The sequence below is a fragment of the Parambassis ranga genome, chromosome 7 (genome assembly GCF_900634625.1).
Source record: "Parambassis ranga chromosome 7, fParRan2.1, whole genome shotgun sequence".
NCBI classification, from domain to species: domain Eukaryota; kingdom Metazoa; phylum Chordata; class Actinopteri; family Ambassidae; genus Parambassis; species Parambassis ranga.
Window position 1 is genome coordinate 16,787,497 of NC_041028.1, and position 13,140 is coordinate 16,800,636.

The following is a 13,140-nucleotide window of genomic DNA, read 5'->3' on the forward strand; positions in this document are numbered from 1 at the left end:
TCTCATGTCTTTAGCAGAAGGTCAAGTGGTTCAACCAGCTGCAGCTGACTATAAAGTTCTTCATGTTCTGTTGAGGTACATGAGTCAAGCAGGGTACACTGCCAAGTTTGTGTGTAGTTGGGCAAAACAATCAAGAGTATGCAGTCATAAAGAGAAAAACATCTGTAATAATTTAGGTCATTCAGCCTGGGCTGTGTGGGAGGACAGACTGTTATACTGAAGTACTAAATGCATAAAGTTTAGCTAGAAGTTTAGCACAGCTTTGCAAAATGACACAAATCTCATGTGACAACAGCTGCTTCACAAACTAATATACCATGTAAAGCAGTTCTTTAATTCACATATCACAGATCAAAACTCTCCAACACATGTCCAAAAACATCTTTATATCATATGTAAGAAAATAAAACTCGTACAAAACATAATAACGGATACAGTTATACAGTTTTCTTATATAACCCAACTTTCTCACCCATCAGTTACAGATGTTTAAACAGAGATGGCTGCAGACTAATAATTGCTCTTCTTTGGAAATGCTTGGCTGATGTCCCTTTAGCATTTCTACAGCTTCCCTCAACTTTGCTGTGCTCTTTTCATTGTAGAAAAGCACTGGTCTGAACAACAGATTGGACATCTTTCCACCTTTACACTGAGCACAAAGGCTCTTGCACAGCTTGTTCAAATCCTTCATCAAACAAAAGGACTTACAGGCCATCAGTTCCAGTGGAAAGGTCTGAGGTCTCTTGACCTGCTGCTCTCCCAGCTGTACCACGCAGAACTTAGCCAGCTCACTTGCACTCTTTGCATGACTCGCCACCATGTTGAGAACTAGAGGGTAAAGGTCATGAGCTGCAGCTGGAACACAGGGTTCTGGAAAGCTGTAGTTGGGATGATACCGGTTGGACTCTGAAGAGGGCTGAAAGGCCAGACAAGGAGAGAGGTTTATTCAATAATATGGGTAACCAATACACTCAGCTGAAACAATGTTTGCACTTTTTGCGCTCATTGATTTAAAAATACAGAGGTTTCACCAATAAAAATGATGCAGCAGAAAAATATTGGAAAAATAGATGCTTTCCTGTGTCTACCTGCGGGCAGACGATGAGCACTTGATCTGCACGGTTAGCCTGTTCTGCCAGCCAGCGCATCGGCCCCAGCTCTGCGATCTTTTCTTGCTGCCACATATCAATGGCCACGCTGCAGCCACCATGCCACTGCAGGAACTCTGCCAGCTCCACCACAGCCCGATGGAAGGCTGCACTCTCAGCAGGGTACACCACAAGCACAGGAGTCGGAGCCATTGGAGACTTAGGTATGTTTTTGAAACCCAATGTTTTTGAAACAACATTGGATCCACAACTTTTATCTTGGGAGTAAGAAAACCAGAAAGGAGAGGTCAAATGGATTGTTTAAAAGAATCCAGACACATTTCTGGGAGAGAGAGAGAGATATTATGCATCATGCATGTCATAAATTGGGGTCTGTCATGTACTTACAGATTAGGTAGCAGAAACTCAGGATCATCAAACCACCCAATCCTCCAAGAATAAGAATGATGACATTTGTTGCTGTCATACCTGCACAGAAAACCACAAATTATAATGCTGCACTCAAACCTCACTCAGACTAGGTTAAACCTAAACTAGGTTGAAGTGAATTAGTGTAGTAAGAGTGCTGTGTGAGTCTTACCTGAAACACCGGGCTCAGAAATGATCTCCACTGGAATGAACAATTTAACAAATTCTTTAAGGATTGTGATACTTAACACATATGCATACAAGTCATACAGACATTTTGACATGCAGATGCTTTTCATTCTCATGTATGTAAATGATTTCAATCAAACAGAAAAAGGGGCGTGAATGTATAAAACTCAATTCAAACCTTCAAACACATTGAACTGCTCACCTGTTGTTCCTTCAGGAGTACTGGGTCTGACAGTTGCTAGGAAATAAAAGATATTCCAGCTTTTATCAACATTAACATTTTCTGGCCCAAATTTTAAGAAAAGTATTAATTAGTGCTTTGAAAAAAAGAGCATCAGTAAAGTTATAGGAACTCACGCAGCACATGACGAGGAATGTAAATAGAGTATGATATGTGAACCTTGCCACCTCCCACTCCAGGCAAAGGAAAATTAGAAACAGTTACTGTGGTGCGTCCATAGCTTGTGTTTACTGCATAATGAAACCATATCTAGATATGAAGAGATAACATGCTTATTTTATTCATGCTGTGTAAACAATTAAAGGCATAAAAAAATCTATAATTAATCCAAATTTCATTGAGGATACCTTCTCCCCGACAAGGCCTGCTTCGGCCAGAGGTGGATTATATTTACATAAGTGATCTGGTTGTCCTGATATTTCGATCCATGTGCCTGTCAGGTAATCAATACTAGCTGCAAGACCGAAAAAAATGACATCACACATCAATTAGAGCCAGTCAATGGAATCCATGTCTTTAAGGAAGCATGACATAAGTTTACACTGACTAATAATATAATCTATAATAATATTATAATGTAAGAATAAAAACAATAAAGTAGAAACATGGAAAACATACAAAATGTACCTCCTACCATCTATGTTGATCGCCCAGCTTATGTTCAAAACGTCAGCTGCTCCCTTTGTCTGCAGCTCCACTTTCAAGTCCGCTGGCTTTGATGAAGAGAGGTTATTAACTTGGCGAAATCCTGGAACAAGAGAGAGAGACAGAGAGAGAACAGTGTGATCCCACAAGTTGAAACAAGTTGTATCCATCCATCATCTGTAGACCTACCCACTTGTCCTGGACCACAGTGTGTGTGTGTGTGTGTGTGAGTGTGTTGGACCATCACAGATAGACAAAGAACTAAAACAATTTTGTAACACCATGATCCATAAAACGTGACTTTTTAACGCACTGAACTCTGTTCAGTCTGAGCAAAGAAACAAACACTTTTTGAGACTCAATGCTGTATTAATTAATTTGTTAAGAGTATGTAGATTTCCATATATCACGCCAGCCATGTTGCTTATTATTAATTATAATAACAACAAAATAAGAAATAACTATATATATATATATATATATATGTATGTATATATATAAATGGCCTACCGTGAAAAATGCCACAATCTAGTTTCTGCAAAGACATCAAAGAAACAGATCAATCACGTGAGATCATTATTTTACTTTAATATAAACAATTAAAATAACATAAAGTCGAGAACTTACGATGTCGTTGGTCGCCGCCAGCATCGCGACATGAGCGAATAAAAGCAGCATCACGGTCCACATCGTGGCTTAAAAACAAGACGTAAAACACACGTAGAAACACAGACATCCGCAGCGCGTGTGCGCCTGTGATGCTGTCGGTGAATAAATCCTCCGTTACGGTAACGCGCGGGTGCAGCCCCCTAAGCCCCGCCCACCACCACTTCCTCGGTGACAGTGAGGGGTTCCCGACAGTTTCCCTGGAAAAACAAGGTAAGCTCCGCTGTATTCCGCTGCCTTATCAGACACCTCACCGCATCTGCCTGCATGTAAACTACCCCACCTAATATTAAATGATAGTTTGGGGACACTCGGTGATTGTCCATTCTGTCTCCTGGCCATGAAGTCCAGGCGAGTGTACGAGCTTCGGACCGCTAACCACAGTTTCAGCAGTTCATGCGATTTACGGCTAAATCTTAACAAAAGTCTCAGCAGCGCTGTCACAGCCAGCTTCACTCACTGAAGCTGCTTTTAAAGGATCAAACTGTAACTTATAAACAACAAAACGTGTGCACTGTTGCGTAATTCTCACTTTAAACATTCAACGCAGTAAATGAGCGTAGAAAGTAAGTCTGAAAGTTACAGGAATACGTTTGTTTGTTTGTTTGTTTTTGTTGGAAGAGACCCGTTGATATTTTCAATTATTTGCAGAACACAGACAGACTGATAGTGAGCTGCTGCTGTTAGCTGATATGACAGTCGTGACCTACATATGTCTCCCTGTCATGTCAGACTGTACTTAAGTATTTTATGTATGAGGACACAATAAGTAATTGTCCTCAGACTAAAGGTTTACAACCAGGCAGATACTTTATTGCACACTTGATACACACACACACACACACTCTCTCTTGCTGATCTTGTGGTTTGCTGATTCAGCTTGATGTTGGGTCTTATCAGACCGAATTGCAAAGTGAGGCCTCTGCTGAGAAATGTGACGTAAGAGTTTTATCTGTCCAAATTGGAACACAAACTGTGGAAAAAAATAACGACAAACATTATTAAACCTAAGCTGTGACTTCTGAGAAGGGCAACATGTGCCACACGTACACTGCATAGGCAGCAGGAGTATGTGGGCACCCAGCCGTCACGAGTGAATTCTTCCACAGCTGGATCGTTTCTTTGAACGGAAACAGGAAGCTGACAAACACACAAAATGTATCTTCACATATCTTCACATATGCTCTAACACCGCAGCAGGCAGTCAATGAATATAGCTCAGGTGTTAGTCTGGAAAACAAGAGTGTTTTCAGAATATTTTCCACTCATAAAACATCAGAATTACATTGATTGATTAATTATGGACAATCAATCAATAATGCAAACAATCACCAGTTGCAGATGTGGTAGACAGCAGCATTAAGACAATTAAATACAGACTAGCAGTATGCTAAAGTTGAACACGGTTTGTTCAGACTGGATTTGTTTCCAGGCAACAATGAGGAAGGACAGCAGGTGTACAAAGGTTGATTATAAAGCAAGCAGGTCATTGTAAATAATTACATATTGTTAGATATATACTTCATTAATCCCCAAGGGGAAATTCAGGACTTGGAGTTAATTCAGGAGTTAATTCAGGAGTTAACAGTTTCTAATTGATGCCACTTACTTGGAATTGAATCATTTATAAAATAAAGATGAGTTCTGTTTGTTTTAAAGTTTATTCATTATTTTCCTCCTCCAGCGTGTCCTTCAATGTGTGCCGTTCCGTTTTCCAGTGAATGAAGAAAATCTTCCCAGAATGTTGTCATTGGCCACACGAGGCCACATTGGGGTCCAAAGAGTGTTGACAGGGACTCGGTGTGGAGTTCTGAGGGACAGCGGGCGCTGGCAGAAATCTCATATTGACCCCAAGACTAGCCAAAATGGCTCTTTCTTTCCCTTCTGCACCTCCAACCATTACAAATGCTTCAGTGCCTCAGCTTCATCATCCCCCACAGCCAATCAGAAAACACCATCCTTCAGCTATGTCATCGTTGGAGCGGGATCGGCGGGCTGCGTTCTTGCTAACCGCTTGACAGAGGATGCCCATGAGTCTGTGTTGCTGCTGGAGGCCGGGCCTAAGGACATGCTGCTAGGCAGTGTACGACTCTCGTGGAAGATACACATGCCAGCTGCACTGACCTACAACCTCTGCGATGACAAGTACAGTAACTGAATTATCTCACTGTAGTTCTGTACAGTTTAGTGTCTTTCATTTATGACTACACAATTCACTTTTTGTAAACTGTTGAAGAGCAATTTAAAAAAAAAAAAAAAAAGTCCAAATTAGGTTTGACACAGGTTCAAATGGTATACAGACCTGTTCTTTTCATTTCTCTCCAGGTTTAACTGGTACTATCACACTTTACCTCAGGCCCACATGGATAACCGGGTGTTGTACTGGCCGAGGGGGCGGGTTTGGGGAGGGTCCTCTTCTCTCAATGCCATGGTGTACATCCGCGGGCACGCCGAAGACTACAACCGTTGGCAGAGAGAGGGCGCAGAGGGCTGGGATTACGAACGCTGTCTGCCTTACTTCAGGAAAGCTCAGTGTCATGAGTTGGGAGAAAACAGGTACCAAACCAAAAAAAAGACTCTGATGCTCTTTTCATCCCCAGCCACGTCACTGTCCTGATTACACACCAGCTGATTGTCAGAGCATCACACGGCCTTTCCATACTTTTAGTTTAAAATGTGCCACTTGGCATTTAAATTCAAAAGGATTTCACACTGTCAGCATCTGTTTTTAAATCAGATTACATTCACCACGCAATCTGTGTGTTATGTGCATTATACATAGAGAGACTGGAAAAGAACGATTAAAATAAAACCATCTCATTTGTCTGATAATAATATAGACAGCATATCTCAGAAAGATAGCAACCGTGAAAATAAAATGACTAATACTCCTTTAGTATTGATCATTGATTCCCTGAACTGAGCTGCTCTCATTTTGTTTCTTCTTTGCGTTGCAGGTACAGAGGTGGCAGCGGCCCTCTTCGTGTATCCAGAGGGAAAACTAACCATCCCCTTCACAAGGCGTTTATTGAGGCGGGGCGGCAGGCAGGATACCCTTTTACTGATGACATGAATGGATACCAACAGGAAGGGCTGGGCTGGATGGACATGACCATTTATAAAGGTGAATACTGCCACACCATTGTTATCATGGGCAATGAATTGTAATAGTATTGTATCATAAGTTACTTTCCTAACCTAATTCAGTGTGAGAGAGAGGATGTGAGGTAGTCTAAATGAGCATAAAGTGTTGTTAGTGTTGTTATTTTACACACAAGATTTGCTATGTTGATATCTGAAACTTGTAGGATGTACCTTTCACTGCCTAAAAACTGTTCAGGCAAGAGGTGGAGCACAGCCAGCGCCTACCTGAGACCAGCCCTGGGGCGCCCCAATCTGAAGACAGAGGTGCGCTGTCTCACCACCAAGATCCTGTTTGATGGCAAGCGAGCTGTAGGCGTGGAGTACACACAGAATGGACAGACAAAAAGGGTAAGGGACAAAAATGTTACAGTAAATATTGAAGTATAAAGAAGTAGGCTCACTCCGTTTTTCTGTTCAGGTGTTTGCAGAAAAAGAAGTCATATTGAGCGGAGGAGCCATCAACTCCCCACAGCTCCTCATGCTGTCTGGGGTGGGAAATGCAGATGATCTGAAACAACTTGACATTCCTGTAATACAGCACCTACCAGGTGAATTATATATTGCTGGAGGCATTTTTGTTGTATTACAGTGAGGGGTATTAAGTCATCTTCTTGCCTTCCTTCTCTCTGCCCTCTCTCAGGTGTTGGTAGTAACCTGCAGGACCATTTGGAGCTCTATGTCCAGCAGCAGTGCACTCAGCCCATTACCCTGTACAAGGCACAGAAGCCTTTCCGCATGGTCAAGATAGGACTGGAGTGGCTCACCGTGTTCACTGGTAACTGAAGTTGCAAAAGTTGAAGAAATTAGAGTATAGTTAAAAAATATTACACACGCAACACTTACATGATCATACCCACCTTCTCCTGCATGTTTCTGTGGAAGCCAGCAACATGACCTGACTTGCTGTCTTTTAATACTCGTGTGAAACAACAAATATAATTTAATATAAAGTGATTATAAATCGTACAAGACATTTTAAATGGCAATTTAAATAACAATTGTCTCTCACAGTTGGCCATCGTATTTTTTTTTCCCTTTGGAAGAGGCAGTTAGCCTATCATCCCTGAGTGATCAGCAGCGCAGCACTAATGGTCTGTTAAATGTGAAACACAAAGTTCCAACTCAAAGCCAACAGTTCTCAGGAGGCACATTTGCCTGCAGCATATGTTGTTTTGAAGACTGTGTGTGGATATGTGTAATACACAGGATCAGTCTGAAGAGCAGCAGCATTCTGTGATGCAGAGTCAGATCGTAGTTAATTGTGACAGTACACAGGATGAGTCAGGATTGGTGAGCTTGGTGTTTTTTTTTAGTGTGTCTACCTGATGACACTGTGTCACATCATCTCACTTACCACAATGCCAGGTTATGGAGCAACAGCACACTTGGAGAGTGGAGGCTTCATTCGCAGTCGACCGAAGGTCACACACCCTGATATCCAGTTTCACTTTCTGCCCTCACAAGTCATCGACCATGGACGTGTTGCCTCCAAGATCGAGGCTTATCAGGTGTGTTAAGCTTGTGTGCAAACAGTACTGCCACCAGCATGACACAACAGAGAAAGAGAACAATTACAGTATTTATTCTGCATGTTATTAATTGTGCAAAGCCTAGGTAAGGAACTTACCTGTGCATTTCCATGGAAAGCCAGTTACTGCTTCCAAGAAACAGCCTTTCCTTTGAATCATTATATATTTACAGCTGCTTTCCTAAGTAAATGTATCTCCATGGAACTGATAACAATTCCTACATGGTCTTCTATGGAAGTGATGCAAATGACCCTGCAACCATAGCAGCACAGTTTCCATCTGGCAAATGAATTATTAACAATACAATAAATCCTAGTAATGGCCAGCTCCATCCTAATTGAAAAAAATGTGGTGTCAGTCAGATTGGTTTAAGGTTGACCAGTAATGTTGTGGTGTTGCAGGTTCATGTTGGGCCAATGAGAAGCACCAGTATTGGCTGGATGAAGCTGAAGAGCCCCAACCCTCTGGATCACCCAATTCTGCAGCCTAACTATCTCTCCACTGGTAAGATGTAGTCCCTGTACATCACAGAGTACATCGGTGTCCCTCTTTAGATTCTTTGCTTTTAAAAAGATTGAATAACTGAAGAAATATTTTCATCTTTGAGCACGTTTCTGATCGTCATTGCCTCCCCTCCTGTCAGATATGGATGTGTGGGAGTTCAGGGAGTGTGTCAAACTCTCCAGAGAGATTTTTGCCCAGAAGGCCTTTGAATCATTTCGTGGTCCCGAAGTCCAGCCGGGTCCTCAGGTCCAATCTGACGCAGACATCGACGCCTTTGTCCGCCAGAAGGCAGACAGCGCCTACCACCCGTCCTGCACCTGCAAAATGGGATCTCCCTCTGACCGCATGGCGGTGGTCGACTCGAACGCGCGTGTTCTCGGTCTGGAGCGGCTGCGTGTGGTGGACGCCTCCATCATGCCAAGCATTGTCAGCGGAAACCTGAACGCTCCGACCATCATGATGGCAGAGAAGGCTGCTGATATCATCAGAGGGCGCCCCCCACTTGCTGACACAGGTGTTCCCGTGTACCAACCACGGACACTGGACACGCAGAGATAAACAGTGAGGTAGTCATCACATCACAACATTATCAATTGCAAGCAAACAGCGGCAGTGAAAGTTTGTCTGTTAGATTGACTGCCGATGTTCTCAGGAACGTAATAATTCATAGATTTTATTTAGTCAAACATGGTTCACAGCAGCCAGTCAAGATTGTTTGTCCAAACAGTGTCGGCAACACATTGTGTTGTCTGTTTAGATCAGCTGTCACCAAGGTAACAAGCCTCTTCCTTCCTGAAAACATGCACTTTTAGCAGTTCTGTTTTCAGAGGTGTCATTTCAGCGAGCCGGTGATATAATCTGCATAAAATCTGCAGTTTGGTTCAAATTCCTTGTCATCATGTTCTGAATAAGCCACAGTAAACAAAAACACTATTTTATTCATCAAATTTGATGCTAGCAACATGAGACAGTGGCGACAAATGACCGAAAAGGTTGTGTAAAACCGTTTCTGGTGGATCATCTCAAATAATGAGTGCATTTCACTTTTTCACTCACACTACAGGGAACAACATCTTCTCAATGCAAAACCCTACAAACTCTCAAGCTGCTGAATTTAAAGTTATACATGTTTTTTAATGCCATCACAGTCTGACCTCACTATAGCACACTTTCAGCCAAGGGTACACATCTCAAAGAGGTAGAAGCTCTTAAAGGCACCGTTTCAGATTATCTACGAACTCGAACGATAAATGGTGTATACACTAAATACTAAAGACTAAACTTCACCAAAAACAGACTTTAAATTTTAGGTGTGTGTGTGTTCACAAAGACGATTGTGTGTAGCTGATGAGATGAAGAATTTATTAACGCCACGGTGCCTCAGTATGTTTAATCTTCAGTGTTAATTACTTTATAAACAGAATGTGACTGACATTCAAATCTAAGCTATGAATTCAAATCAAATGCAATAGGATTATTATTATAAGTGCCGTCTTATTAAGCTTTGCACTACGCCATAGAGTATATATTGCATCTCATCGATTATTGTTTACATTATAACGCAGTATTGTACAATGACTGGAATGTTAAAATCATCCGTGTCTTAATGAAGGAGGAAACGTGTGAATCATGAAGGGAAAATTAATGTGAAGAATTTTTCGCTTGCTTGTTCTGCATTGATTGTAAACACCCCGTCCTGACCTTGTCCTCGTGACTTTATTAGGCGATCATTACAAAAAAAAATCAGCATGTTCCTCATTTGCAGGCAAAAGATCAGATTTACAAAACAGGGGGGGGGGGGGGTGATTGGTACAAAATCTAAAAGGTACTAGTGCTTTTGCTACAAAGTAGATAGAGCATTTTTTTTAATATTCATACAACAGATGGGTAGAAAGGAGAGAGGGTATCACTTTTTACAAAAACACTGTACAGATTTTATACATTGATGTCATTTCATAGACTTCACAATAAAGCTGTGTTGCACAACAAAGCTGTGTAGTGTTTGTGGTTCTGTCTCTTTTGATAAAACTAAATGTATTTGGACAAAAAAAACAACTTCTGATGGTGCTAAATCTGTTTCCCCTTACTTATGGACTTATCAGACAGAATTTGCAGCAGGAACTTAAAAAAAACATGGCCACCTCATAGAGAAACCAACATGTAACCTTTGGCTGCATTTACACAAGAAACAAAAAGTTCTCATCGTTGCTGAAATACAACTCAGGACTGTGGTACGCCTGAGGTAGACTATCAGTTTGATCTTTTGCACATATGCAGTTTTTTTTAACCGCAGTTTCACCCTGGGTATGAAAAACTGGAAAAAATCCAGGAAACTGTCCATTAAACACCTGCAGCAGTCACACAATCGCCACAATAAAGGGTGCACAGCAATAACAATAGTTAAAACATGAGTAATCTATGAGTAATAACGTGTGTAAAAGCACTCCATGACCCCCTGTTTTGGTTTCGAAGAAGCCCTTTGATTGACCTGACAACAGTATTGAGATTAAGAAAAAAAAAAAAATCGCCCACCACCTGACGCACCAGGTTTTCTTTTCTTTTTCTTTTTTTTCTTTTAAAGTTGACCCGAAGACATGTCTTTTACAGTTGGCAGTGGTAAACAAACATTGGTTGGTGGTGGGGTAACTGTGCATAAGTGTTGCTTCTCTTCACTGTGTTGTTTAATCAGCTGGCAGATTGTTTTGGATATTTGTGCATGAAAAAACGGGCAGCACTAGACATCCACCATTTCATCTCAAGAACACACCCAAACAAAAAAAATCTATGGGTTAATTCAGTTATTTGGGTCGTGTGAGGTTATCTGACACATCAAATCAAAATCAAATTAAACTGCAGAAAGAAGTGAAATCTGTCATGACTGTTGACAGATGGAGACTCTGCTTCAGCTATCAGACAGGACTTCGTTTGTTTTATTGTCATCAAAAGTTTTCCCCCGAAGTAGTTTGACATTCCAGATTGGAAAGACTGCATGCCCTGGTGCTATCAGTCATGCACACACATGTCTTTTTCAACTTTAACCTTGGAATTCAAAGAGAAATTGCAACACATTTTTTTCTTTAAATTTAAGAGGCAAAGAAAATTCTGACACTAAATTGTGACTTTAGAGAGAATTTAGAGAATAATCTAAATTCTGACCTAATCCTAACTCTAACAGAATTTCAAGGAACATCTGGACTGACGGTAATTTTAAATAAATTTAAGCAAGCAAAGAATGCCTCCCAAAGAGTTCAGAAGTGAAGTTGAAAGCAGCGAATGATGAAACCAAAATGTTTCTTTTCTATATATTTTTGGCTTCGCAGTCATGCTGGGTAAAAAAAGAGCAAACTGTAGCAGTGTTGTTGTTGTAAATAAGGGGGACAGACATAAAACAGAGGGACATGCCAGAGGACAAAGTCTTTTTCTTTTGATATGTGGCTTCCTCTTCAAGTCAAAAACAGAGAACAACGTATACCCCTGAAGAATCCAGAGCAGCTCCATTCAAACATACCAACTGTCATTGCTTTGGATCAGCCTGATTAACTGAAATAAACAACAAAACGTGTGTTTATTTCAAGTGTTTTTTTTTAAGTAATTAGAGTCATGGAGGTGAAAATATAAAGGTTCAAATCACATACATGTTTATGTACATGGAGTTCAAGTGAGGGCTGGACATTTTGCAGCATGTCCACATGTTTTTAGAGTGTTTGCCTCTGAACTGAACACTCTATTGAAATGAACTCGGTTTGGGAATAAATCTAACGTTAGAAACATTCCCCACACTGTGGTCAGCGAGTGATCGGAATGGTGGCACACGTTGTGTTGTATTGGCTCTGAGTAAATACTGAGTGAACAGCGTAGGATTGGTGGCCTTGCTTGAGAGAGGTCATCATAAACGGTGCAGCAGAACAGCGACAGAGCCGCCATCCTCACATTGTTCACCCAGTATACTGTACGGATGCAAACACCCTCCAATTAAGGCTGATTTAGCTGATCCTCAGTCACTACAATAAATCTATGAGCTGTATTAAACCATAGTCAATAACAAAGAAATTATAAACGTCTTTTGAGGAATGTATTGAATTCCTGGTTGGTTGATTGGTCTGAATTTGTATCCATAAACTCGACCATCACTTCTGTTCTCCACTCAACAGAAAGAGAAAAAACAAGGCACTTTGTTCTCTTATCCATCCCTGTTTTTACATCTTCCCTTTTCACTGTGGTAAAAATTTCAATTAAAAAAAAAAACCTAAATATAATCCAGTGTGAGGCCACTGCTATAGCAAAGTGATGCATATCATCTCGTCTGTTAGGTCCTCCTCACATTTCACAGCCACGTACGGCTCCTCATCGCTGTAGTCCCGGATACTGTGGTCCCTAAGGTGCGCGACGGCACGTGAGTCCGAGTTCCCCGTACCCCCGGTGTTGCAGTTACCCACGTTCCCGTTCAGCAGGTTTGTGGCAGCGCTCTCCATTTCGTCTATGGTTATCTCGCAGGCGTCTGCGATCTCATGTTTGGTTGCGGACACAAAATTGGGGTCCCTGGCATATTTGCCCAAACCTTCGGATATCAGCACCTGAAACACAATGACAGGAAGATAATTACAAATCTGAAAACGTGACGTCATTTTTATCCTTTCCTTAATTCACATCATGTACAGACGATCCAGTTTTCTGATGGATTCAGTTGAACAGAGCTTTGTTTTGT

The 13,140-nt window shown here is 41.3% G+C and overlaps 3 protein-coding genes across 4 annotated transcripts in view; 1 reads left to right on the plus strand and 2 right to left on the minus strand.

Moving 5' to 3' along the window:
• Positions 1 to 366: 366 nt before the first annotated feature.
• On the minus strand, positions 367 to 3,646 carry il17rb (interleukin 17 receptor B). Of its 2 annotated transcripts, none has more exons than XM_028409325.1 (10): positions 3,220 to 3,646; positions 3,103 to 3,127; positions 2,575 to 2,695; positions 2,295 to 2,401; positions 2,064 to 2,196; positions 1,909 to 1,944; positions 1,690 to 1,719; positions 1,497 to 1,577; positions 1,089 to 1,366; positions 367 to 916 (listed from the first exon to the last, which is right to left on the minus strand). In XM_028409325.1, the coding sequence occupies exons 3-10, from the start codon at positions 2,582 to 2,584 to the stop codon at positions 476 to 478; spliced, it is 1,116 nt and encodes a 371-aa protein (XP_028265126.1). In that variant the 5' UTR covers positions 2,585 to 2,695; positions 3,103 to 3,127; positions 3,220 to 3,646; the 3' UTR covers positions 367 to 475. The 2 variants fall into 2 exon arrangements, with proteins under 2 accessions (XP_028265126.1, XP_028265125.1); XM_028409324.1 differs by having other exon boundaries at positions 2,582 to 2,695; positions 3,220 to 3,641.
• On the plus strand, positions 3,380 to 10,425 carry chdh (choline dehydrogenase). The gene is made up of 10 exons (XM_028409319.1): positions 3,380 to 3,471; positions 4,943 to 5,403; positions 5,584 to 5,814; positions 6,216 to 6,382; positions 6,599 to 6,750; positions 6,821 to 6,950; positions 7,043 to 7,177; positions 7,768 to 7,910; positions 8,333 to 8,435; positions 8,575 to 10,425. The coding sequence occupies exons 2-10, from the start codon at positions 5,000 to 5,002 to the stop codon at positions 8,991 to 8,993; spliced, it is 1,884 nt and encodes a 627-aa protein (XP_028265120.1). The 5' UTR covers positions 3,380 to 3,471; positions 4,943 to 4,999; the 3' UTR covers positions 8,994 to 10,425.
• cacna1db (calcium channel, voltage-dependent, L type, alpha 1D subunit, b) overlaps positions 10,405 to 13,140 on the minus strand; it is a 52,187-nt gene continuing 49,451 nt past the window's right edge. The window contains exon 49 of the mRNA XM_028409326.1: positions 10,405 to 13,009. Within this exon, the coding sequence (XP_028265127.1) occupies positions 12,710 to 13,009 (300 nt within the window). The 3' untranslated portion in view covers positions 10,405 to 12,709. The remainder of the gene's footprint in view (positions 13,010 to 13,140) is intronic.